General features: G+C 45.4%; 2 protein-coding genes across 5 annotated transcripts in view; both read left to right on the top strand.

Moving 5' to 3' along the window:
- Positions 1-7,892: 7,892 nt before the first annotated feature.
- g2e3 (G2/M-phase specific E3 ubiquitin protein ligase) lies at positions 7,893-17,709 on the top strand. 4 transcript variants are annotated; one of them, XM_084679614.1, is made up of 16 exons: positions 7,894-9,021; positions 11,615-11,783; positions 12,141-12,235; positions 12,331-12,428; positions 12,537-12,638; positions 12,858-12,982; positions 13,069-13,231; positions 13,380-13,486; positions 13,692-13,808; positions 13,884-14,008; positions 14,527-14,632; positions 14,813-15,228; positions 15,404-15,585; positions 15,779-15,951; positions 16,137-16,348; positions 16,683-17,709. In XM_084679614.1, the coding sequence occupies exons 3-16, from the start codon at positions 12,187-12,189 to the stop codon at positions 16,928-16,930; spliced, it is 2,223 nt and encodes a 740-aa protein (XP_084535740.1). In that variant the 5' UTR covers positions 7,894-9,021; positions 11,615-11,783; positions 12,141-12,186; the 3' UTR covers positions 16,931-17,709. The 4 variants fall into 4 exon arrangements, with proteins under 4 accessions (XP_084535722.1, XP_084535714.1, XP_084535740.1 ...); XM_084679596.1 differs by having other exon boundaries at positions 7,893-8,981; positions 11,615-12,235; XM_084679588.1 differs by having other exon boundaries at positions 7,893-9,021; positions 11,615-12,235.
- Positions 17,710-18,378: 669 nt separating this feature from the next.
- The window catches only part of scfd1 (sec1 family domain containing 1), a 12,446-nt gene continuing 5,144 nt past the window's right edge, over positions 18,379-25,680 (top strand). Inside the window, exons 1-16 of the mRNA XM_084679575.1 lie at positions 18,379-18,475; positions 19,015-19,085; positions 19,263-19,351; positions 19,536-19,626; positions 19,836-19,958; positions 20,524-20,611; positions 20,785-20,874; positions 21,179-21,234; positions 22,224-22,309; positions 22,890-22,989; positions 23,975-24,114; positions 24,261-24,351; positions 24,455-24,528; positions 24,649-24,730; positions 24,878-24,974; positions 25,185-25,255. Coding sequence (XP_084535701.1) covers positions 18,445-18,475; positions 19,015-19,085; positions 19,263-19,351; positions 19,536-19,626; positions 19,836-19,958; positions 20,524-20,611; positions 20,785-20,874; positions 21,179-21,234; positions 22,224-22,309; positions 22,890-22,989; positions 23,975-24,114; positions 24,261-24,351; positions 24,455-24,528; positions 24,649-24,730; positions 24,878-24,974; positions 25,185-25,255 — 1,380 coding nt within the window. The 5' untranslated portion in view covers positions 18,379-18,444. The remainder of the gene's footprint in view (positions 18,476-19,014; positions 19,086-19,262; positions 19,352-19,535; positions 19,627-19,835; positions 19,959-20,523; positions 20,612-20,784; positions 20,875-21,178; positions 21,235-22,223; positions 22,310-22,889; positions 22,990-23,974; positions 24,115-24,260; positions 24,352-24,454; positions 24,529-24,648; positions 24,731-24,877; positions 24,975-25,184; positions 25,256-25,680) is intronic.

Here is a 25,680-nt window from a genome sequence, read left to right as displayed (position 1 = left end):
ATGAGCCTTCGCCAGGCGTTCTGGAATGTGGACACGCGCACACTTGAGAATCCTTATTTGGACTCAAATTGGAATCGTCCGCTGGTAGAGAGATTAGGCTGATATCTGTCAACGAACATGTGATACACCGCGGTATCTAAGTCATACCCAGGCTCAGTCGCATTATTCTGAATACAGTATTACCGGTTTCATGACAGGAGAGCAGGTTGACAGACTTTGAACCTTCACATTCTAGACCGTTCATAATGGGATTCTAGAACACTCAGCCTTCTAATGTGTAATCTTTGTTGTGGCGCATAACCTCGGATGGTGGCAACAAACTAATTACAGAGAGCTGCATTGTTTCTCCGGTAAACCGGGGGTGTTTCCATGTGTGTTGTCAATAAGTATGTAATGCCTGGGTTCTTAGAGACCAATAATCTGTCAAGTACTCACTACCAGAACCCCACTGGAGCAAACTTAACCTCCTTACTTACCCTCGTCTGACTTCCATCCATCCATCCTTCAAGCCCCACCCCCCCCACCATCTAAGACCATGCTAGGGCGCTTAGCTGTCTGCTAAATGCATGTCCGTCAGTATCCAGGGCTGTGGTCCCTGTCTACCATGATGACAGGCCTTCCTGACCGCTATGTACAGGCCAAAGCCACTGTGTCATTATCCTGCTTAGTACTGTGGTTATGCAGCTGGGAGAAAGCAATTAGGGCTCGGCTATGTTGTCAGTCTTTAGACTTTAGATGTCTGGAAGTTTAATGGCATATAAAATATACAGTATTGTGCACGTTTCTGACACATATCTCGTGTCTCATGTTCATTGAACAGTTCTGAGAGTTTGATCAAAGGTTTCACTTTTTTTTCCTCTCTCCATGTCCTCCAATACCCACCAGTTCTTAGTTTGTTCTACAGGATCCAGGGTCATTCTCTCTTTCCTGAAGATTGGAAAGAAACACAAAACAGTGTTAATGAAATACCTCAAATCTAAACAATACTGTACTACAAGGACGATGTCATTCCACGCGGTTACAAGAACACTTACTATTCTACCACAACATTCTCTTCAGATTAATTTTAAAAGTGTGCACAGCAAGCTTGTACTGTGTACTAGTAAACCACCTTCCATACTTCTAAGAGCGACCCTGCACAACACTGACAGAAGAAACAGCACAACAAGGGTACATGCAGCACTAAGTCTTATATCACTTGCATTGTGTCTGGTTGCCCACACCATCGCATGGTTAAAGTGTGTCCTTCGTTTGGAAAGCACACATAATGGCTGGGAAAACGTTGTGCTGTTGCCAATGGTTACCCCCACTAGTACAAACAAGGGCATGACAGAATGGTCTGTCTATGCTTTCGTTTCCTGGCAACATGGTTCAAACTGTCACACTGAGACTCCTTCAGTAAAACAAACAAACAAACAACAGCTCTGTAATAATTACTCCAGCAGTTTGTGATTATAGGAATATATAATTTACAGTTGGCTGTGTATGGCGACACACCACAGACTTGTGTCGTGACAGAATTATTGCAGCAACACAGTGTAGCTATTGTAAGACATTAAAACCTGTGAATTAAAAGGAATTTATAAAGCTGCTGTGCAAATCTCCTTTCAAAGGCAAGGTAGAAGTAAACAGTGGGGTTGGTTGGCAGTGGCAGTTATAATTTCACCCAATTCCAGTCGGATTAAGTGTGCCAGAATCCCACTAATGATTTCCAATTAACAATCATTGTGGTGTCAAGTTTAATATCTTGAAGTATGTGTCTTTGCGCTGAATTGAAAGACTATGTGACTAATGATTGAGTGTCATTGTAAGACATTGTAACTCCTCTTAACTTGAGTATTATCCTGATTGTTGAAGCCATGTTTATGCTGTATTCATTATTTTTGAGCCTGTCTCAAAACAACAGTCACCAAACAAGTAAGGCGGACAAAATATTTGAGCGATTTGCCCAGTATTTGTGTCTGTGTGTATGTGTGTCTGTGTGTTTGTCACTGCCGGGGATTGGATTTGTGGATTTAACAAGAGTAAAGCTTAATCATTAAGGATTGGCCGGGCTCAAGTGCAGGCTATGCACTGATCTCCTTGTTGCTTTCAATTAAGGGACCCCGTGCTTACCAGGGTCATTAGCCTTGGGAGGGAGTGGGGGGGGCTTATCCAGCACATGGCGGCCTGGTTGGTTTAGCAGTGGAATGGGGATGGGGGGAGCAATGCCACAGGTCATGAGGTTATGGGTGTTGTGCCATGCGGTAACGCCTCAAATGCTAAGCTTCCATCCCGCACTGGGTCAGTGTGTGCGTGTGTGTGTGTGTGTGTTCAAGCAAACAGACAGTGCTGTTAATTCCAATAATGGTGCCACAGCCTGGAGAACAGTAAGAGATGAGTGGACTGATCCCTCATGCTTCCTGCAGCCATCTTGTTTCCTGGATTAACTACCGACTCGCGCAACCTCTGCTGCCGTGGAACTGCACCCAAACATCAGGGGTCAGGATTTGCTCACCAGGAGTCGAACTGTGTGGAAAGAAGGTCACGACGATGTGGAGGAGAGACTGTAGTCACTGTGTCTCCCAAGGCCCCCCTCCTTTCCAAATCCCCCTGGGTGTGTTGGAAGTTCACGGCCCCTGTGACTCTGTGTAAACTGGTAATCCAGGACCCCCCCCCCCTGCTCTTCATCCTCTTGGTCGACAAGCGCAAAATGTGTTGCAAAGTAAAGTCCTTAATCCAGAGACTACAATCTCCATATGGACAAATTATTCTCCAAACATCCCCTCCCCACTTCTCCACAGTTCCAGGCACATCCACGCAGATGTTTTTCATTACTGTGACGTGTGCGTGTGGATGAGTCTGTGTGCGTCCTTCTGAGAGTCTGACTCAACATATGGCGCTTGTCACAAACTGAAAATCAACCTCTGTATTTCTGTCTTGCTCAAACCATCAGTAGCCCTCGGCTGAGGTGGAATGGTAAGTTCAGTATCTCTAAAGATAGGCGTAGGTGTTCCAGATGTGTCATCTGTAACACGCGTTCCAGTTTCCATAGTTTCAATCCCATCTCTCTCTCTCATTCTCTCTCTCTTTCTAATTCTCTGTCTCTTTCTAATTGTCTCTCTCTCATCTCTCTATGATGGTAAATGGCTGTTTCCAGTCACTCTCCAGGGAGTGCTCTCGTCAGCCTAGAACTCACCATCCACACTACTAAATTAATCATATTTCAGCACTACTTGACACCTTAAACATTTTGACAATGACAAATTATGTCTCTGCATATTAATTGCAGTCCTTAAGAAACCTGTTGGCTCCTTTGTCTTAGGGGAAGCAGCGGGTGAGAACACACAGGGCTAATTGACTTACTGAGCCAATTAGGGCCAGGCAGAGATGTAGCATTAGGATGGAACTCTGATGTCTTTAATGCTCTACCTGTAGTGCCACATGTGAGCATACAGCCTGGGCCTCCTATTATCTGTGTTCCTCAGATTGAGCTGTTTACTCAGTTGATGATAGGAGAAAGGAGAGCTCCAGGTGGATTAGTGGTAGTAACTGTGTCTGCAGGGGAGTTATTGACACAACCAAAACACATTAGTGTATTGTTCAGGTGATATTAGTGTTCGTTTTTAGATGCAATGCGAGAGATGTTTTTCAATGGCGCTGGTCTTTTGACAAAGAGCCAGCCAGCCTGCCAGCCAGCCAGCCAGCCTGCCAGCCTGCCTGCCTGCTTGCCTGCCTGCACCCACCAATCACATCTCAGAGTTCCACTCCCTCATCGCTCAGAAGCGGTTGCTATGAAACAATCTTGCATAATTCATTTACCCTCTGCATGCAAATATGTGGACAATTAACCACTTTTGTTTGCATAATAAATGTGGATATTTAATCTGAGCTCATCTGCCGTCAGAGGACTGACAGGAGCAACACAAAGCAGCCGCATTGTGAGACGACAAACTGACAAACACCCTCTGCAATCATTCCCCCTCACTGGCTGATCCTCACGATGCCTCACAAGAGAGAGGGCCAGTAAATTACCCCTAGAACGGTAGTGTGCAGTAATTGCTACCCTGTGCTCTCCCGGAGGACCATTGATGTGCAGATGAGGATGGGCTAGCGTGTGTTGCGCTGAAAGAACCCATGTTTTGGTTCGGCTCAGTCAAAAGAACAGCTGGGTTGCCATTTTCTCTCAAATTAGATTTCGCTGAAGCACTGTGCTGGAAAATTCTAAGGAGCATTACACAAGTTGCTCTCTCCTCCTCTTAATCTGCGAGAAGGAGAAGTCAGAAGGGCAGACTGACAAGTCAACATCCACCCTCTTCTCCAGGCAGGAGCAGGGAGACAAGATGCTTTTCATCCTAAAGTTGAAAGGTTGGGAGGCAAACGTCAAAGCAGTTTTTCCTCCTGTACAACCAACATCTGTCTGGACTGACATGCCCAAGAGATGATTAAAAATAAACTAGTCCACAGATAACGTTTAACTGTTAACTACTCATTGACTGACACGGCATTGACCTCACAGATGCTGTATTTATTGTACGGATGATCCGATTTGGTAAAACTGTAAGCAAATTGAAAAATGTGTTTCATTGTTGTCTTTTGAGTCCTCATCACAGAACAGAACTTCCTCAAGGAACCTGACTTGCATCACAAGCAGCAGAGAAGTGTTTCATTGTTCAGAGTGCAGGCTCGAGAGGGAGCAAGAACTAGTCAGTGTTTAAGCAGGTCGGTAGCTTCGGCTTTGAAGAGAAATCGAATCAAATGTATTTGTATAGCCGTTTTTACAAGCAATGTCAGAGAGGACTTCACATAAGCCCATATATTTACATTTACATTTAGTCATTTAGCAGACGCTCTTATCCAGAGTGACTTACAGTAAGTACAGGGACATTTCCCCAGAGGCAAATAGAGTGAAGTGCCTTGCCCAAGGACACAACGTCATTTTGGCATGCCCGAGAATCGAACTGGCAACCTTAAGATTACTTGCCCGATTCCCTAACTGCTTAGCCATCTGACTCCTTATATATATATAACTGCCCCTCAACCAGCCTAAACCCTCAATAAATGAACATAGAAAACAGTTTGACAAGAGATTTGCCAATCTTGTCTGGAATAATAATTTGTGTGAAATCATAATTAGCGAGTGAAGTTAAATCCTATCCATGTACATTGAGAGAATGGTTGACTAAGCTCTGAGGTAAGCAAAGGTAGGACAAGTTAGATATGTTACCTGTATGAGCAGTGCTGTAATCCTCTAGTCACAATCCCAGGCCCAGTCCTAGAACATGTCCTGGTGTGTGCACCTCCAGAATTTGTAGTGTCTGTTTGTTTTCACTGTCGATGGGTGTTTCTCTCTTGTGGGCCAACACGGTGGTCATTGATACCCCATCACACAGAGACAGAGAGAGGCTCCACCCACCTAACCCCCCACCCTGCCCTTCTTCCTTCCAACCCCTTCAGACCCCACCCCATCACACTCTCTGGAAGTTACCAACATGGGGAGAGGAGGACACAGTGAGAGCCTCCCACGTCTGTGCCTTTCATTGTCCTACGGACCTCGACCACCATCCAGCCACCCCCCACCCCCACCCTGCCCTTACCCCCACCCTGCCCCCACCCCCACCCCACAGAGCCTCCCCCCAAAGTGACAGCAGCATCCTCAGGTTACAACCCTGCACACCAGCCCTCCCACCTACTCTGCTCTCATCTTCCATCCCTTTTCTCTCCTTTCCCCTCCCCTCCTCCCCTCTTCTCCTTCTCAGCAGCACTATTCCATAAAATTAAACAGAGTACTATGAGAAATGACATATTGTGCAACAAAAAACATGGCAGAAATCATTATGCAGGAGGCAAACATGTACAACACATGATTTTACAGAAAGAAATTCAGACACTTCTCCCCTCGCTTATAGTTAACATTTTGACAGGATATTAAGGAACAAAGTAATGCTGATGGGGTTTACAGTCGCAGCCTATAGTCTTGTTCCAGTCGTATGTAATCTCAGTAGACACACAGACACAGGCACACCTGACAGCAGGCTGAGGTAACAAAGGTAACAGGAGGTTAGTTTGGAAAGGTGAGTCAAATGGTGCTGCTGGCTCTTGTGATTTAAATGTATTCAGTGGAAAGAAAGAAATGAGAGAGGAAAAAAAGGGAGAGAGTGGTAAAATAAGCAGGTGTAGGTGTAGCTCTCTCTCTCTTTCTCTCTGTCAATGCCCTGCAGGCTCTCCTGAAAACTCGGGACTGATTAGCAGGCAGATTCTATCACTCTGCAGACAAGGCAATTTTCATGGCGAGGAGGAGGGAGAGGAGGGGTAAAGAGAGGGTGAGGACGGGGGGAGGAGTGGGAGTGGAGGGATGAGGAGAAGGATAGAAGAGAGTGAGTCAAGAGAGGTAGGGAGAAGGAGGATGAGAAGGGGTGAGGATGTGGTGGGCGGGGGGGGGGGGGGTTAGGGGGTGAGGGCTGTGGGCTGTGGGCTGGGGAGATGACACTGGGATCCCAGTGAGACGAGTGCTGAAGCTGATAATGAGACTGAGCCACTCTGGGGTCAGGGAGACAGAGTTATTTGGCTTGTGTAGACAGCAATTTCCTCCAGCCACATGAGATGAGATATCACAAGCTGTTACAAATGTGTGCCTGGAGCCAGTCCTCCCAGGGTTGGAGTCAATCCTATATTCCCCACAGCCACCCGAATATTGAAAGTGGCAACTAACTAGGGACCGAATCATTTAATTTGACTCCATCCAGTGGAGAGTCCCCCTCTGACTCCAATCTTGAGGCCCAGTTCACAGCTCCAAGGCTGGATGATAATCATGTCTTAGTCACCTGGGAGGGAGCTGGAGTCGGAGAGCAGGCTGCTGGTCACATCACTCTAACTCATCAAAAGTGGGAGAATTTAATGAAGGGTTTGATGTCTCCTGTGTACCCCCCTTCCACTCCGGCCATAAAAAGGTGTACAATACTGTGTCTTACTGGTTACTGTCTGCCTACACTACAGTGTGTGTGCAGATGGTACTGTGGGTGGGTGTAAAGTACTGTCTGAAGACAGGTTATTCGATGCATAGTCATACCCAGACACAAGTTCATGTTTTGGATTTGAATGAGAAAAAACAGTTTGATGCTGATAAGGTTGGTTTTTATTTATATATATGTATGTATGTATGTCATCTTTAAATAACCAGGATGGGTTCATTGAGACATATACATATTTCAATAATGTCCAGTCCAACATGGGCAGCACAAAGTCATTACATATTAAACATAAACGACATGATATCAAGTCAAATAATAACTATCACCTGAGAATAATAAAAATGGCAAAACTACAACATTAAAAACAACAAAACAAAGTCACTGAATTACGCAATAAGCCCCAAGAGGCCGTGTTTTGCGCTGATTTTAGAACAGGTAAGGGGAGTTGTTAGGCACAACGCGAAGCGGAGTTTGCAGGGATGCAAACGTATGTAGGCATGCTAGTTGGTGCGTTGTGGAATGTGGTGGCAGATTTTTTTGCCATCCATGTAAAAGTCACAAATGTTGTGACAATGTACATTATGTTGACATATACAGCCATGATACACATGGCAAAAATACATCTCACTTTATTTTATAGCCTTGTCAACATCTATGTGAGAAAACTATACATAAAGTCATTAATGTTGCCAGTTTACCTCGTACTGTATCGCTGAATATCCATTCAACCTACTGAACAAAGGACAAGGCTGCTGGCACATTCCGCAACACAATAAACTCCTGCTTTCTGCAGTGTTGTGTTGTTCCCTCTGTCTTATAGAAGAATCATCCTTTCATAAAGGTGTTTTTGCCAAACAGACGCTGCCAAGAAAACAGACCATGGAAGCTACCACAAGGACAGATGTGTAATTAGGCTATTTTTACACCCAGGAGCTCAGTGTGCGATAGGGAAATTAGCATCACACCTGTGTATAATTGGCTAAATTAGCTTGTATAATGGCAGTCCTGAATGGTGGTGGACAAAAAGGAGGAGGGGGCGCGTTGTTGAAAATCACAGGCCTTGTTTGGATCCTCTGAGAAGACTTTTGCGAGCGGGGGAGGGGGGGTCAGAATGTAATATGAGGTCAGAATGAAAGGTACAATTGCATGTTCTTGCTGAGGTGTAGACGCACACTAAACACTTTAGAAAGTTGAGCATTGTGGGGTGATCTTGTTGCTAACCAAGGAAACATGCTGGAGTTGATTTAAATACTCGACAATGGCTGTTATACGGAAACCTTTGTTTTGTAGCATTTGTGTTGTTTTGGCTTTAGTTTATCACTGTAGAACCAACTCCCCAAACAACCATCTATCAGTTTCTCAGAAAAAAAGGAGATTAGACAGAATCTGACAAGTGTTTGGTTCAAATCCCAGGCAAGGTTGCATGAATGGTTCACTGTACTGGCAATTGACAGTTGGTCTCAAAACCTTTCAAATTTAGACTGTCATTTTCTGTCTTAGTGCTCTTGAGCAAGACACCCTAAACCTGCTCCAAGGCACCTCCATGTGGTTGACTGCAATGCTTCTGTCAACATGGGCATTTGTGTTTAAAAGGAATAATGACATTTCTGATGAAATCCATGCCACTGGAATATCTTGTTAGACTACACCATCTACTGGCCATTTGCTGACATTTTCTGATATCCTGATACAGGGCTGCCAACTTTTCAAAAAACCTTGAAGTGAGATTTGGTGGGGCCAACCAAAATTGTGCTGTGCCCACCGTCTTCAACGTTGTGACTAGGCTACTTGGTAGGCGTTGCTTTCTCCGCGTGAGAAATACAAAGTGTGCCGTGAGAGCGTGTGAACTGGTTGAAATTCGTATGTCTCACGGCCAATGCGTCAGTTGGCAGCACTGCTGATATCCCTATTCGTACTGGTTAGCTCTAGCAAGCCCACATAACATTAATTGAGCTAGCTCAGCTAGTTACTCACCGGCCAGGGGGTCAGGTCTGAAGCTAGGCGCACAACGGAGCACAGCCTCTTCTTCAGGTAGGGAGGACAAACCCGTCTTTGCGATTTCGGAGTCCAGGTAAGCAAAAGGGTTAATTATTCCTGCTAGGATCTGATCTTCTGTAGCTGATATGCAGTTATCCAAAGCACCCTATGTACCAAGTATTCGCCAGCTACAGTACTACAAGCCTAGCTACCAACCAGTTTGCTAATAATTAGTTAGCTTTGTGTTCCCCTGTATTTGTGCTGTTGAGCTAGTTGTATTGTGGTGGGACTGAAAGATTATTAAAGCAATAAACCACAAGAGGGGTATCAAATGATGATCGCAAGTCCTGTAGAACAATAGATGCTATTCAATATCCGAAGGATTGGAGTGGATAACACAAGAAGCAAAAGGCGGTTTTCCATACAAATAGCGCCGATAGCCGGTCACATGACCCTCGTGACCACTTATTGGATGTACTGACAAGTACTGATCGCTAGATGGCGCTTCTTCCATAGAAAAATGGAAAGGTCTGAAAATAAAATTGCCTGGCAGTGGAAAATATCAAACTGGTTTGCGAATGTCTATAGTAGTTTTATGTAGTCCATTACTATAACATTGGGACTCCAGTTGTAAGTGTGGATGGCGGGTTACGCAAGACCAGAAGCGCATGTGTATAAAACAAAAGTTGCATTAGAAAAATCAAGTAGGCGGCTTACTACAACTTAGCCTTGCTCTGCCCTCCTACGTACTTCCGCTCAATTTTAATTTTGCTTCTGTACTAGGTCTGGCCATGAGGTACGTAAGTCAGATGTCTCCGGTTAATTTTCTACCGGTCAATCAGCGAGCAGAGGTAGTGGGTGAGAACAACAATGTTGTAGTTCCTAATGGCGGCGTAGAAAGATGCGGGTGGAGAAAGATGCAAGCGAGTTTTTTTGGTGGCCATGATGTTGTGGTCCTCCTCCCCACTGGGTTCGGGAACATTTTGATTTTCCAGCTACGGCAGCTAGCTCTCTTACAGTAGAGGTGAAGGAATTGGCTAAGGCGAAGCCAGTGATTGGTTATGGTAGATCAGAGTGGCTCTAGGCAGAACCAATAGTTTAAAACTTCAACAGAGCACCCGCCTACAAAGAAGTCAAAGCTTGTCAATGGATCGAGCCCAGACTCTCTGTACAAATGAAATGTACGAGAGTCTGGTTAGGACCAGGCTAACTACAACTAGCCTGACAGGTCATCTAAAATACGTTTTGTTCCCTTTACATCTACGGACTAAAATAATTAATAGGCTAATCTCGGGTATTGCATTGTGGAAAGATGTTTTTGGATAATAATAATTATATATATATATATATATATATATATATATATATATATATATATATACACACACACACACCCTAGGGCTGCAACAACGAATCAATTAAAAGCGGTGGCAACGAATTTCATTATCGATTTGTTGTGTCACGCGATTATTACGCCACTCAATATGTCGTGGAGATGTTTTGAGTATTAATGTTCGAGTATAAAAAAAAAAGTTTAGTTGAGCGCGGAGCGTAGGTAGAAGAAAGGCCATCAGAAAGACGTTATTGAGTAACATTGTTCAGAAACGCATGGCGGAGGCAGAGAAATCAATACGACCCAAGTCGTCCAAGGTGTGGGAGCATTTCACACTAAACACATCGAAACAGTGTGTTAATTGACCGAGGTGAAGGTAGTTTCATATTCGACAGTGGTCTCACATTCGGAAGACGCTACTTTGCAGCATCGCGTTACTAACCGGGTGAAAATAACCCATACCATTTAGAAAAATGTAGACTTTTATAATATTTTTAGGAATATAAAACCTCAAACAGACACCAGAGTATCTTAACAATGTCTGGTATACTTCCACAGCCTTTACCTTTTCAACGAAGTTTCAAATAAAATGATAGAAAATCACTTTGAAAAAAGATTAATCCTCGCAAATCTGATTTTTTTTCTAAATTCTTAATTTCTTAAATACAAATCTTAAATATACACCAGATTATTCTAGTAAAGTCTGGCTTACTTCCCCAACCTTTCAATTTTCAAGAAAGTTTTAAACAAACTCAAATAAATTGTTCATCTTGGAAAATGGCATTAAATCCACTCTAATATTAATAATTTTTTCAAAATTGGGGGGTCAGATGGCTGAGCGGTTAGGGAATTGGGCTAGTATTCTGATGGTTGCCAATTCGATTCCCGGCCGTGCCAAATTACGTTGTGTCCTTCGGCAAGACACTTCACCCAATTTGCCTCGGGGGAATGTCCCTGTACTTAATAGAAGTCGCTCTGGATAAGAGCGTCTGCTAAATGACTAAATGTAAAATTGCGTGCCTGTTTGTGCACATTCTGAAGATTGTTTGCACTGTCAGTTCATTTGAGTAAAGGGTTGGAAATTACAGCTTTTTTGTTTTTTATCCGATTCGTTGATTAATCGAAAAAAGAATCGACTGATTAATCGATTAATACAATAATCATTAGTTGCAGCCCTAAAATCCCCCCTCCCCCTTTCTAATGATGATCGCATAGTGAATCAATGGATTTAGTCACAACAGTTCCTTTCAATGTAGTCTACCACCCTATGAAAAATATTGTATTTCTCAAAATGTTTTGATGTTTGATATTATTTTAAGTTTAAGGTTTGGAGGTGAAATGTTTCTATGTTTAGTTGTTTAAGATGGTGTAGGCTGCTGGCCTTACACTCCCGGACAGTAGGTGGCGGTGATGCACCTCTTAACTGTTGGTTGAAATCGGCCATAACATCAGAAAAAGAAGAAGATGAAGAAGAGGGAAATTTAAAATTTCAGCTAACCTTAGTGGTGGGCTCAGTACCTCTTGTGAGTACAGAAACATCGCTTAAACGTTCAAATTTACACGATTTGCACAGTATATATACATTTTTGCATGCGATCATATTCATAGTTCAGACTGTATAAACTTCCGCTTGCTACTCTGGCATATTAACCAACAAACGACTGACATTGTTTTTGTTATTGGTTTAGCTTAGCTACCTAATTAGCCACGGCACAACACAGCGCTAATAATTGGCTACCTACAAGCTTGCCATACGGGTATTCTAATATGTCACACACAGACGATCGATAGCTTTTGTTGACATTAGCTACAATGTTGCCCTGGTCTGCATGTTTTCTAGCTCACTTATCTCGTCAGCTAATCATGTTGTTTGCGTGTAGCGTGCCACACAGCTCGAGACTAGTAGTAACAGCAGCCTCACCAGACATGAAGACGACGACGAAGAATCGGGATCCAGTGGATCGGGATAAAGAGTGTGGGTTCACACTCTGCAATAAGTTAATAAGCAAATCAATGATCCACATGTGTGATATAATCAAACGTTCTGCTGCGTTGTCCTGCCGTATGTAGGTTGTGCCCTTTGTAAACTTGACGAGGACAGTCCGGACAAGTATGGAGAAAAGATCACGAGTAACAAAGACAAAATTACTGTGCACTATTTCTGCCTGGTGAGTGTGTGAGAGAGAGATTTGTTTTCTTTTCAAAACTAAACGAATGAATGTATGCCAAAGATGTCAACATGAAGCATTTGTGCCTTTTATTCCCCTATCTTCCAGCTGATGGCCAGTGGTGTTTACCAGCGAGGGGAGGAGAACGAAGGCATCTGTGGCTTCTTGCTGGACGATATCAAGCGGGAGATCCGCAGATCCTCTAGGCTGGTGAGTGTCATCTTCACTGGTGATTGTCTGGCCTCATGGAGCTAGAGCCTGGCTTCAAGGCACAGTGACTTTTGTCTTACCTGTGAGGGACTGCGTACAAGTCTAGTGGGTGCCCTGAATTCTACATTGCGTTTGTGTTGCTTCCAAGTCGTGTGGGCACCAATCAGTCTTATTCCAGAGGTGACTGAGTGACTTGGTGTCTGTTTACCTGTGTTGCAGACATGTCATAGTTGTAAGAAGAAGGGTGCCTCCATTGGCTGCTACGTCAGAAGCTGCCGGAAGACTGTCCATTTCCCCTGTGGGAAACAACAGCAGTTCAACTTCCAGTTCACAGGAGAATTCCCGTAAGCCGTCCGACAACTATCCTTTCAGCACCTTTGCATGTTTATAAGCCCCCCACAGCTGAAGGCAATGTGTGTCGGTTCCCCAGGTCCTACTGTAAGGAGCATAGCCCCAAACAGTCTGCATCATGTGACGCAAGCCTGCCACAGTCCTGCTCCGTGTGTCTGGAGCACCTGGAGCCAGTCCTGTCCTTCTCTGTCCTCAAGTGTCCCTCCTGCCTCAACAGCTGGTTCCACAGAGATTGTGTCCAGGTGGGGAGGATCGATGGTGTCTTGCCATCTATCTGATTGAGAACATACACTGGTTGGTTTCTTGGTCAGGTAGATTGAATGAATTGGATTGATAAGTGAATCGGTTGGTTGATTTTTTTTTAAATCAGTTGTTGTTTCTGTATTTCAGCGCCAGGCACATAGTGCAGGCATGTTCTTCTTTAGATGTACACTATGCAACAACAAGGAACAGTTCCAGGAGGAGATGCTGCGCATGGGCATCTACATACCTGAAAGGTACTTTCCTCTGACAGGAAATAAATACAACACATAGATACTGTACCACCCACATACCTGAAAGGTACTTTCTTCTGACAATATAGAAACTCAACACATACATTCTGAATCAGAGGTGCTCATCCATTGCTGTTTTCAGGTCAATGTTCATAGATAAACATTTATCTCTGTGTGGGGATGATATTATAATTGCCTGCCACCACAGAGATGCATCTTGGGAGTTGGAGGAGAATGCCTATGGAGAGTTGTTGCAGGTATATCAGCATTGTGACGCTGTCAAATGCATCAGCGACAGCGGAAGGTCCTCTTCTTCCAAGAAAGGGTAAGTGTTTGGGTGTGTGATCCAGTTGTGTGCTTGGTGATGGTTGGTGCTCATCGTGGTGCTGTGTTTCCCCAGCTGGTTTGAACTACTACGCTGTAAGCTGTGTGGCTCCAGAGGAACACACCGGAAGTGCTCCTCGCTGGAACTACATTGCAGCACCTGGGTCTGTGACGACTGCTCGACAACCGTGGACGGCACAGGTAGCCTGAATGACCTTCACGTTTTCCGGTCAAATATTTCTTCAGAGGGTGCCCCGGTAGCTCACCGGATAAGTACATGTAACATGAGGTCTTACCGCAATGGCCTGAGTTTGACTCCAGCCTGGGCCATTTGCTACATGTTTTCCCCTCTGCTGCATGTTTTCACCTCTCTGTCTCCCTGCTTTTCCTGTTACACTACAACTGTCATCTCAACGGTCTAATAAAGTATGAACAATGCAAATATATATATATATATATGTGTGTGTGTGTCTCTCCCGGTCCCCATATGGAGTTATTTCATCTTGGAGTTGGCGTGTGTTGTCTTACCTGTAGTACTTGGAGAGTCAGATGGCTGAGCGGTTAGGGAATCGGACTATTACTCAGAAGGTTGCCGGTTCAAAAATACTGCTGTGTACTTCCTTGACCAAGGCACTTCACCCTACTTGCCTCGGGGGGAATGTACCTGTACTTACTGTAAGTCACTCTGGATAAGAGCTAAATGTAAATGTCTTCCCCAGTGTCCCTCCCCGGCCCCAGGCGCGGCGATGCCCAGGAGTCTGAAGAACAGAGGAGGGGCTCCAAACGACACACCCCCTCCCTCCATCCAGCTCTTGTCTGCAAAAGGTACGTCCACATGTTTGTTCGCCAATAGCTAACGCAGATATGCAAGTCAGTGCTATAAGTGTGATTTAGTTTGGTAAATGTTTGATCTTTTTGGTAGATGATGCCTTGTTTTTAGGGTAAGGAATTGGTTTGTTGTTTTTGCGAGAAAGGTCATCCCTCTATCCACTTTATCCTTCACAGGCCATCGTTGTCAGGAAGCACCCCAGCAGAAATGCTTCAAGCCCTGGCCAGCCAGCTACTCCAGCAGCCCCCCTCCAGCCCCAGTCCCAGCCCCAGTACCAGGTCCATCCGCAGGACCAACCCCAGACCCATCAGGAGATCCGTCCCCAGCCCGAGTCTGGCTCCCGTCCCCATAGAGGTGCTTGTGTCAAGGGATCAGGTCCTGAGAGCTGCCCTGGAGCTGGTGAAGAGCAGCCAGTTCAGCCCAGACAGGCCCCTATGTGTTCGCTTCACCAGCATCCAGAGGACTCTCTCTCCCAGGAAGCCGGACGCAGGAGACACACGATGCTTCTTGCGTCTGCTCGTCAGGCACATCCAGAGGATGACGCTGTTCGAAGGGCCCGAGGGAGTCAAAAACCTGGCTCTTGACTCACAAGGTAGATCATTTATACACATTTAATGTTTATTTAACCATATAGGTCAATTGAGAACCAATTCTCATTGACAACGATGACCTGGCCATCTCCTACCCTCCTCATCCAGGCGTCGGGAATCCTTCACTGTGGAAATGAACGGACGTTCAAATGATGCTGTTTTTTGGTGTGCCCTCAGCTCTGCGTGAGGACTTGTACTACGATGTGGGCTGTCTGCTATCCCTCAGCCTGGTCCATGGAGGTCCTCCTCTGGGCTTCTTCTCCAGGGCGCTGTACCAGTGTCTGTTCAACTACCCCCGAGACTCACCCCTCAGCCTGGACGACATGGGAGACACGCGCTTCGCACGCAAAGTCCGACAGGTACGGCTTGAACTACTGCTTTCAGCTGTCTTGCGTTGCAGTGGGATGTTTGTTTCGTGCACTCCATGGCTGGTATAAGCAGGAACTGTGTTCTAAGAACACAAAAATGGCATTCAAAAATGTTTCGTCTTGTACATTGTCCTCGTATGTATAGGGCTGCATTGAGTTGTACTGTGTCGTCTTTGTGTCCTAGATCGAAGGCTCCAGTACGGTTGAGGAGCTGAGGGAGGCCATGCAGGCCGCAGCAGAGTACCTGGAGGTGGCAGGCTGCATGAGAGCGGTCAGCAGCCTGGCAGATAAGCAGGCCCTACTGGAGGATGTCGTGAGCTTCCACCTTATCACCAGGATGCAACTGCCCTTCCAGAGGTGCCTTTCTGATCCCACATGTAAACTGACTTTGCTCAGGATATGGATAGTGTTTGCTGTATCTTTTACGAGTACAGTATTTGTGGTTCACACACAGTGTGAACTTTATCACACCTTTTCCTGACTTTTCTTTATCAATAGGACCAAGATACACTCACCAATGCTGGTCTTCTGTGTCTCCTCAGGTTTCGTGAGGGCCTGAAGACACTGGGTGTATTTCAGCAGGTCCAGATGTTTCCGGAAGTTTTCTTCGAGGTGTTCTGTGGTCCGTCTGAGAAGCTAAATGCTGACACAGTCTTTAGCCTCTTCACTGTCGTCTTCTCTGACGACCAAAACCTGTCAAGGAAAGAGACCGTGGTGGTGACCTTCTGGAGACACTTCCTCCTGGAGTGTGAAGGTGTGTGTGTTGACCTCAGTTATAACCAGACCGCAAAAGAACAACATTCTGCATTGAGTAGTAAAATGCTTCCTGTAGCAGGGTTCTCCAATCCTGGTCCCCCGAGGGCCACTGTCCTGCATGTTTTAGATGTTTCCCCGCTCCAGCACACCTGTCTCAAGTGAATCAGTTGTTATCAAGCTCTGTGGAAGCCGGGTAATGACCATTCATTTTAAATCCGGTCTGGAGCAGGGAAACGTCTAAAACATGCAGGACAGCGGCCCTCGGGGGTCCAGGATTGGAGAACCCCGCTCCTGTGCTGTGTATCTAACCCAGACACGCCTCTCTCTTCCAGAGGGTCGCTGTGCCTCTTCTCTGGAGGACGTGCTGGTGTTCTCCACCGCTGCAGAGGAGGTGCCCGCTGCAGGGTTCCACCCTGCCCCCAGCGTGGCCTTCCTCCACCCCCTGGAGCCAGCAGGGGCATTCCCCACCAGCACGCCCAGTGCCAACTGCCTCTATCTGCCCGTGGTGCCTACATACGAAACCTTCAAGAAGCACATGGAGTATTCCATCTGCCAACTCGCCATCATGCAGATAATGTGAAGGACAGATCAACGTTTGTACTCAACGACCTGTTGGACCTCCTAAGAACGCATCATCGGTTGATCTTCACTACGACTACATCTTCAATTGCTTGACAGTGTGAACTGACTCCACGTCTACACACAAGCCCTAAACCTGATTTGAGTTATGTTCAGATCTTCAAAAGGGGGGTTGGAAACGGAGGGATTTGGAACCCGAATTTGTACCTGTGAGTTTACTGTAGTCCCCGTCCTTGACCCTAAGTTAGAGGGTCATTAACTGTTTGTAAACTTTATCTGTTTAACTTTGTGGATGTTTTTGTCTTGGGATATGAAGTTTTTTTTGTATTAGGATTTTTTTATTCATCATAGCTGTAATTATGCTTTTATATAGACCAAATGTTTTCTATCATGTTTGTATTGGTTTTAGGGCCCTGGTAGAGGTTAAACTGTATGGTACTGACAACAGGGGATTAGGCTTCTGCTGATTGTTTTCTGTATTACATTCTACATGGGATATTCCATATAAATACAAAATTCAATTGTCTTGGGATGTATTTTTTCCCCAGTATAATAAGGTGCATTTTGTATTTAACCCTTCATGTTGACACCCGTATGAACAGGGGTGCTGCTGGGGTTTCTGGGCCCCCAGGTCATACTCCCCCCCCCACCCCTGCTACTGGGCCCCTGCATACTAATGCATGGATTCACATGTTTGTGCAAGAAAATGTTTGAACTTTTTCAAAATGTCCTGTTTCAATTTTGCTCACTGGATTAAATCAGTGTATTATATGGAAGAAATTCAGTGGCATGACATTTTGAATTTGAAAACGTAATATTTAGATTTAATTCAGATCCCCAAAAATATGAGCCGAAAAAATTCTGATTGCAACATCGGTATACCAAGGATGGGTAAGGCAATCAAGCCTGAATGCAATCGAACTATCTCCCTTCTCCGAGAAGGGTCCTACTGCAGACCTCTCTCCTCAGGCCCCTCTCATCCAGGTGTAGCTGCAGGCTGTCATACATGCAGATCAGTCATACAATCACAGCCTGGGGTCTGAGGAGAGAGGACTGGTCGGGGGCAAGCAATACCTTGGTATCCCGGATGTTGCAATCTGAATTTTTTCGGCTTGAATATATACATTTTTGTGATCTCAATTGTACTGTTCGAATTTCTGAACCTTGACATTTTGGATCTGAATTTTTTCTTCATTGAAATCAATTCACATTTAAATTTGAGGTGAATTCAAAACCAACATATTTGGTGGTTTATATTTCAATATTAAGTATTTAATGCCTTTTAAAATTCAAAACATTGTCACTGATTTGCTTCCATAGTATTAAATCGAATGTGCATAAATATGTGAACCCCTGCCGCACGTGGCCTACAAGAACGCAATGTGAACGTTGAGTGCAGCTTTTACTGATTCGTGGTTGACAGTAGGTGGCAGTAACGCTTGAAAGACATTCAGTTCTTATCGAGAACTGGGTTGCCACGTCACCCGATGCCTCGTCACCGCATAAACAGAAAAGATGGCGGCGTCCGTACGGGAAAAGCAGGCAGGTTTGTAAATGGTGTTTATACAATTATAATACGAAACCAGAACTTACATAGGCATTTGAGCAGGAGATTTATCTTTTTGTTGTAAAATCACGTCTCATTTGTGGACTTGAAATAGTTGTCATTGTCACTAATAGGATAAACCTTCGACATGGATTATTCATCATTAGCTATTGATTCGCTAGTAGTACTGACTACTACTAGGCATACTCAAACTTCACTCTTAACTCCAGGTCAAGCTATTACCATCAACGTAATGAACTAATCAGCCCACAAACAACCAACTTACTACATTATATATCAGATGAGATAGCAAGCTATATTACCAGACACCCATGTAGTATGCTGTTACACTGAAACGTGTAATGCTAGCTAGCTAGACTAGCTAGGTGGTAGGCTACTATTTGCTGAGGTAGTGGTGCGTTGTGATGATGACAACAAACGTGTCTCTTGCCTTCTCTGTTCTGGTTAAATCCTACAAATTTGATTAGCTAGCTGCCAAATAGCATGCGTTACCGTGTTATATCGTGTTGTTTCTGTAGCTGCCCTGAAGCGGATGCTGAACTTCAATGCCCCTCCTCTGAAAAACACAGCTACCGAGCCAGTATGGAAGGTACGGGTGACCTGCACATATACCCCACATATCTGGTCCAAGAACTGAATTAATCAATTATCCTTTTGTAAAAGTATCACACTGAGTTGGCATCTTTTAAAAAAAAATTCGGTCCACGGTTTCACAGTTTGTAAATACATGGAATACAATTGCTTTATTGTTTTATTTGTTGTTTAGGTGTTGATCTACGACAGGTTCGGCCAGGACATAATTTCCCCTCTACTGGCAGTGAAGGAGTTAAGAGACATGGGAATCACACTGCATCTGTAAGTGCCACCACCATGGTGTATGGATAAAGGACTGATTACGCTCACTGCCTTTACCTTAGCTTGACAAACCTGATAAGTTTAGGAGGAAAAAGGTGTTTAAATGAGGACTGTTAACATGAACAGTGTATATTGTCACTTGCGGTAATTACAGTTTTGTTCAATGCTGCGTGTGTCTCTCCAGGCTGCTACATTCAGACAGAGACCCCATTCCAGATGTGCCTGCCGTCTACTTTGTCATGCCCACAGAGGAGAACATTGACAGGATATGTCAAGTATGCATGCTGTTCTTCAACCATCATATCACATGTAGATTGTGGCTCTTGTGAACTCTGAACCATACAAGTGTCCCAAGTGCTGTTGAGGTCCCAAGTGCTGTTGAGATCTTGTTCCTAGGCAACAACACAAAAAAAAGTGGTTTAAGATTTTTTTTGTGTGTGTATTAAGACCATTAAGTCAATTTCATTATTGTTGGTTTTCTCAGGACCTTCGCAACCAACTGTATGAGTCTTACTACCTGAACTTCATCTCAGCCATCTCCAGGAGCAAACTAGAGGACATCGCCAGCGCAGCTCTGGCAGCTAACGCTGTCAACCAGGTCACCAAGGTCAGTCCCCAGCAACACAGGGTAGACCTGCGGGGCACAGGGTAGACCTGCGCGGCACAGGGTAGACCTGCACGGCACAGGGTACAGCTGTGCTATTGAAGATGTTGATACCCGCACTTTGTCCACCACTGCAACCACACTTTTCAAACAATCATCCATCATATTGTGAAATAAGAGATGGAGTTCTCAAATGACTTGAATTAGCTTCCACATCATCACATTCAACTGGGTACATCCGACATTGTTTAATTGGGAGATGTAGTTTTTTTTTTTTTTTTTTTTTCACATTACAAAATAAACTCAAATTTGTGAAGCAGCGCCCCAAATTCTTGTCTGTACTTCCGCGCTTTCTGGATGGAAAGTTGCAGGGCGCTCCAAAATGTCTTGATGTACATTCCACTGGCACGGAGCCGTCTGTGTTTCTAAACTCTCAGAGGGCTTCACTAGCTTACACAACAGGTTTATAGGTTATTTACAGGTTTATGACAAAACCTTCCTATTTTTACCGAAAAATCATGACTATTTTATTTATTTATCTTTAATTGTCTCTGATGTTTGTCTCCAGGTGTTTGACCAGTATCTTAATTTCATCACCCTTGAAGACGACATGTTCATCCTTGGCAACCAGAACAAGGAGCTCATCTCCTACCATGGTGAGTCTAACACACACTGACTGCTTGGCCAGACTAAACACACTACACACACTGACTAATAGGAAAATATTCACGCTACACAACAAATACATGGACCTAGACCCAGCTAGTTGTTCGGCTTTCTGATTGACTTGGATGTTTATTGATGCTTCTGTTGCTGTGTGTTTGTATAGCGATCAACAAGCCAGACATCATGGACACTGATATGGAAGCCATCATGGATACGATAGTGGACAGTCTTTTCTGCTTCTTTGTCACTTTGGGTGAGTTTGTCTCACACATCCATACACATTGCTTTCACTCACACTACTCAAACACTACAGGCTCTACTCCTTATACTCCAGACAACCCTCTGTTATGCTACGCGTACACAGTGTGAATCTGTTTTCAATCATTTTCCTTGGCTTAGGGGTATTGAGATCCATTAGATGGCAGCAGTGCTAGCGCCGGATAGAAGAGAGTCGTTTATCATGTCAGGAGTCACCCCTGACCTCTGCCTAGTGGGCGGCTAACATCCTGTACTCATCCTTGCCCTCTGTATAACACATCAGGGTTGTTTTTCCGCAGGTGCTGTTCCTATCATCCGCTGTCCCCGCGGCAACGCTGCAGAGATGGTCGCTGTGGTGAGAATTTTCTCTGTCTCTTTCTCGCGTACGTTCTACTCTAATGGCCCTCCTCAGCCACCATACCTTCATAGACACACTAGGGGTGTCCAGGCTACATTCACAGCTACCTGCAATTCCAGTCCCTCTAACCAACAAGGAACTGCTCTCTGCTGAGTCAAAAGTCCACTGTGAGATCAAGACTTTCACAGTGAAATCAATGTCAATGAAGCATCTACAGGAAGGAGTAACTCCTTCCTGTAGATGCTTCATTGACATTGATTTCACAGTGTGTGTGTGTGTGTGTATATATATATATATATATATATATATATATATATATATATATATATATATATATATATATATATATATATATATATATATATATATATATATATATATATATATATATATATATATATATATATATATATATATATATATATATATATATATATATATTTCAGAAGCGAGGAAGAGGAAACGGAAGCAAGTACGGTTCGTTTACCTCCAGAGCACCAAGCCACTGTGTTGTCATTGGCCCAGCGGGCAGGGTTAGGAGGTGGGCAGCAGACAGTGGACGGATGGATGGAGGCTGGCAGGACTGCAAGCTGATCTAGCTCTCTAATGGATGGATGCAGTGCGGCTGGTTTCTGACTGAAACAAAACTGCCCTTTGTTCTCTGTAGCTACACTGTTGGTGTGGAGGCGAGGAGAGAAGGAATGGTAGCTGAAGGAGGGAAGGAGAAGGAAGTGTTTAACCAAGGAGGATTGTGTAGCTGGGACCAGATCACACCTGTAGACGACTAACTTGGGACTTTAGCAACCTTCTGTTCTGTGATTAAAATCACACAAAACCTTTTTTTTTTTTTTATTGAGACAGTGCAGAATTTAGTGTTACAGTTGTCTGGTGTCTGTACTGAGTAAACACGGTATCACTCAGGTAGCTATGTCAGAGGTAAGTTACATATGTGAGGTAGGATTTCTAACCCTGTTTGTTTGTTCCAGAAACTGGACAAGAAACTACGTGAAAACCTGAGGGACGCAAGAAACAGTCTGTTTACCGGAGACAACATGGCCGCAGGGCAGTTCAGGTATGCCGCACAGCATTCTGGGTAATATGATCTCAAAGGAGACACTAGAGAATATAATTCTCTCATATCCTGTCCTTAACTATGGAAACAATGCTTTCCATACCACCAGAACTCATGAGATAAAACCAAAATAGAAAATCTATGTCTCAAATCACAATCTTGGACCTCGTCCTGGACTGTAAGCCCTGTGCCGCAGGCTTCCTGGCATCCCATTGCTGGAGCTGAGGGTAGAACAGAGCATGCAGCCATGAGGCCTCCTCTGGGACTACGTCTCCCAAGATCCATTTCAAGCTGGTCTTTGTTTCCAGCTGTGGAACACCGAGCCCCGTGGGGATCTCTGGGATTGATTAATCATCCTCCTTTCATCATGTCTCTCTGTTTATCTCCCTCGCTACTCTCTGCATTTCTCTCCCTTCACGGTCTCTCTTTGTTTTTCTCCCACCATTCTTTTTTCCTGTCTCTGTCCATCCTTTAATCTTTTTTTTTCTCATGTCCATTCACTCTCACCTTCTCTCCATCTCTTCCCCCCTCCACCTCTCTCTCTCTCTCTCTCTCTCTCTCTCTCTCTCTCTCCCTCCAGCTTCCAGAGGCCCCTGTTTGTTCTTGCTGACCGTAATCTGGACCTGGCCACCCCCCTTCATCACACCTGGACCTACCAGGCCCTCATCCACGACGTTCTGGTACAGCACACACACACACAGATCTATCAATGCTAGATTTGCTACCTGGGGGGGCTAGCTCAGTCATAGCAGACAGGAGGTCTCTGGGGGGGAGGGGGGTGGGGCAGAGGGGTGGAAGCAGGCAGAGGAGCAGAGAGGAGAGGCTTTGTTGGAGCAGACGGACTCTGGAGAAGGTGTAGATCCGTCATGGCAGGCAGGAGCTCCAGGGGGAGGAAAGCTCTGTCAAGCAGCACCTGGTGGGTGTACTGATGGGACTAGCAGCCTCAGGCCTCTGACGGATGGGGTGTACAGAACCATGCAGTCTGGTCTACAGCTGATACCACCTTACTGTCAAGCTCAACAACCCTAAGGTTACCCTTCAGAAGCCACATGGTAGCATTGAGGTTTAACTCTGATGGTATTCGTTGAAAACAGCACTGTGTGTGTGTGTGTGTGTGTCTATATATCTGTTTACGCTAAAGAGGTTAGGTTAAGGCTCAGTAATACAGTATGGGTCGCCAGAGGTTGTAAATATTAGCCAGCACCCATTTCCACCGTCCTCTCTTCTGCTTCCTGGTATCCTTCCTCCCACGCCGTCCCAGAGCCTCTTCAGTATCAGGCCTGCCCTGCTCCAGCCCTGCTCCAGCCCTGCTGGATTCGTGACAATTGTTTTTGTGCGGTGGGGGGATTAGGACAGTAGTGTGATGTTACCTCCCTAAAGCAATCTGCCTGGCTGCTTGATGAGTCTGTTTTCCACTGATGTGGGTAGAGGATTGACCGTATTACATTTATTCATTTAGCAGACGCTTTTATCCAAAGCGACTTCCATTACCAGACCTGCTTCCACACCAGCCAATCACAAGGCGCCTTCCTGACTCTCCTAATCACTGGAGATATAGAAAGTCTTACTGTTATGTTCCTTTGGATAAAATGCCTGCTAAATGAATCAAGTATTATCAGTTTATCGTCCCATCTGGACCTTGTGTTTATTGTGTGTTTTCTCCAGGACTTCCACCTCAACAGGGTGAGTATGGATGAGTGTGTGGACGCTGGGGCGTCGCCAGCAGGGGCCAGACCAAAGAAGAAGAACAAGAAGAGCTACGACCTCACGGCTGCAGACCGATTCTGGCAGAAACACAAGGGCAGGTCAGTCATCGCTACGCACGGCAGACACTAGGTAGTCATCACACCAGTCGTCAGATCATCTCATTGTCATTAGAGAGGGGGGTGACGCCACCTCACTGTATCTCTTGATGAATGACAAGTATTGAAGTGTGTGCGTGTGTTTGCAGCCCATTTCCAGAGGTGGCCGAGTCTGTCCAGGAAGAGCTAGACACGTACAGAGCTCAGGAGGACGAGGTCAAACGCCTCAAGAGCATCATGGTATGACACGCACACACACACGGATACACGCAACCACATTGTAACTATGCCCCATATCACAACTCTCCCAGAGCTAAAAAGCTGTCCTGACTGTGTCTTGTAGGGTTTAGAAGGAGAGGATGAGGGAGCCATCAGTATGCTGTCAGACAACACAGCTAAACTCACCTCAGCTGTCAGGTAAAATGCTACCTATGCCCCCCGCCCCCAGGCAGGGTCAGTATGTTACCCTCTTATCTCCAGCCTGCCAGCAGACCGTGGTGGTTACCTTTCACACTGTTCCTGTGTTCTGTTCTTCAGCTCCCTGCCAGAGCTGCTGGAGAAAAAGAGACTCATCGACCTCCACACTAACGTAGCTACTGCTGTCCTGGACCACATCAAGGTTGGTATAGCACCCCATAGACCCTGCTACACCCTGTGTGACCTGCTACACCCTACATTCACACCTCCAATGTGAAATTCTGTCAGGCCACAGTGTTTCCTGTCAGGTGACATGATTCCTCACGCTGGTCTCCTCACCCCTCCACAGAGCCGGAAGCTGGACGTCTACTTTGAGTACGAGGAGAAACTGATGAGCAAATCCACCTTGGAGAAGTCTCTCCTGGACATCATCAGCGACCCTGACGGTATGTCCTTCTGTCTGGGCGCCAGGGTTAAAGGTCATAGGTCATGGACTTTTTAATTGCGAAACATACAATAGCCTACCAGGGTCCCTGCCTGGTGTCCATTCCAGTTGAACAGATATATTTTGAAAGAAAACAATGTGTCCGGATGCAGCCAGCATACCTGGGTGCTGTCGTAAACACCATGTCTGTTGTGTCCTTGTTGTTGTCCAGCGGGGACACCAGAGGACAAGATGAGGCTGTTTCTGATCTTCTACATCACAGCCCCACAGCCTCCCTCGGAGGTAAGACCATTGGGGGACCAAGCCCACACACCACAAACTCTTCTTCTGAGCCCAGTTCTACATAGAACACTCGCGTTCTCTTTAGACCCCAACAAATAAATCAACTCCTGTCCTGAGGCCTGTCCCAATGCAACTTAGACCCCAACTCCTAGGCCATATCCAAGCAGCATCCCCGACGGCCTGGTGACCCCAACCAGCGCATGCTCGTTCCTCATGCACTGCTGAGGGCAGCCTCCAGTCAGTGTTGAAAGGGGTTTATTGTGTGTCTGTTATACGTGACACGAGCAGGACTCTCTCCAGGATTACTGCTTTCCTCTTATGTCCCGGCCAAACTCCACGACTGGAGCCAGTCACTGTTCTCAGCTGTGTGTGTGTGTGCGTGTGTGTGTGTGACTCTGAATACTCTGCTGGTGCTTGGAGGATCA

This window comes from Hypomesus nipponensis, chromosome 3 (genome assembly GCF_054491055.1).
Source record: "Hypomesus nipponensis isolate SF chromosome 3, ASM5449105v1, whole genome shotgun sequence".
Lineage (NCBI taxonomy): Eukaryota > Metazoa > Chordata > Actinopteri > Osmeriformes > Osmeridae > Hypomesus > Hypomesus nipponensis.
Note: the sequence above shows the minus strand (reverse complement) of the source record. Positions and strands in the feature narration are given on the sequence as shown.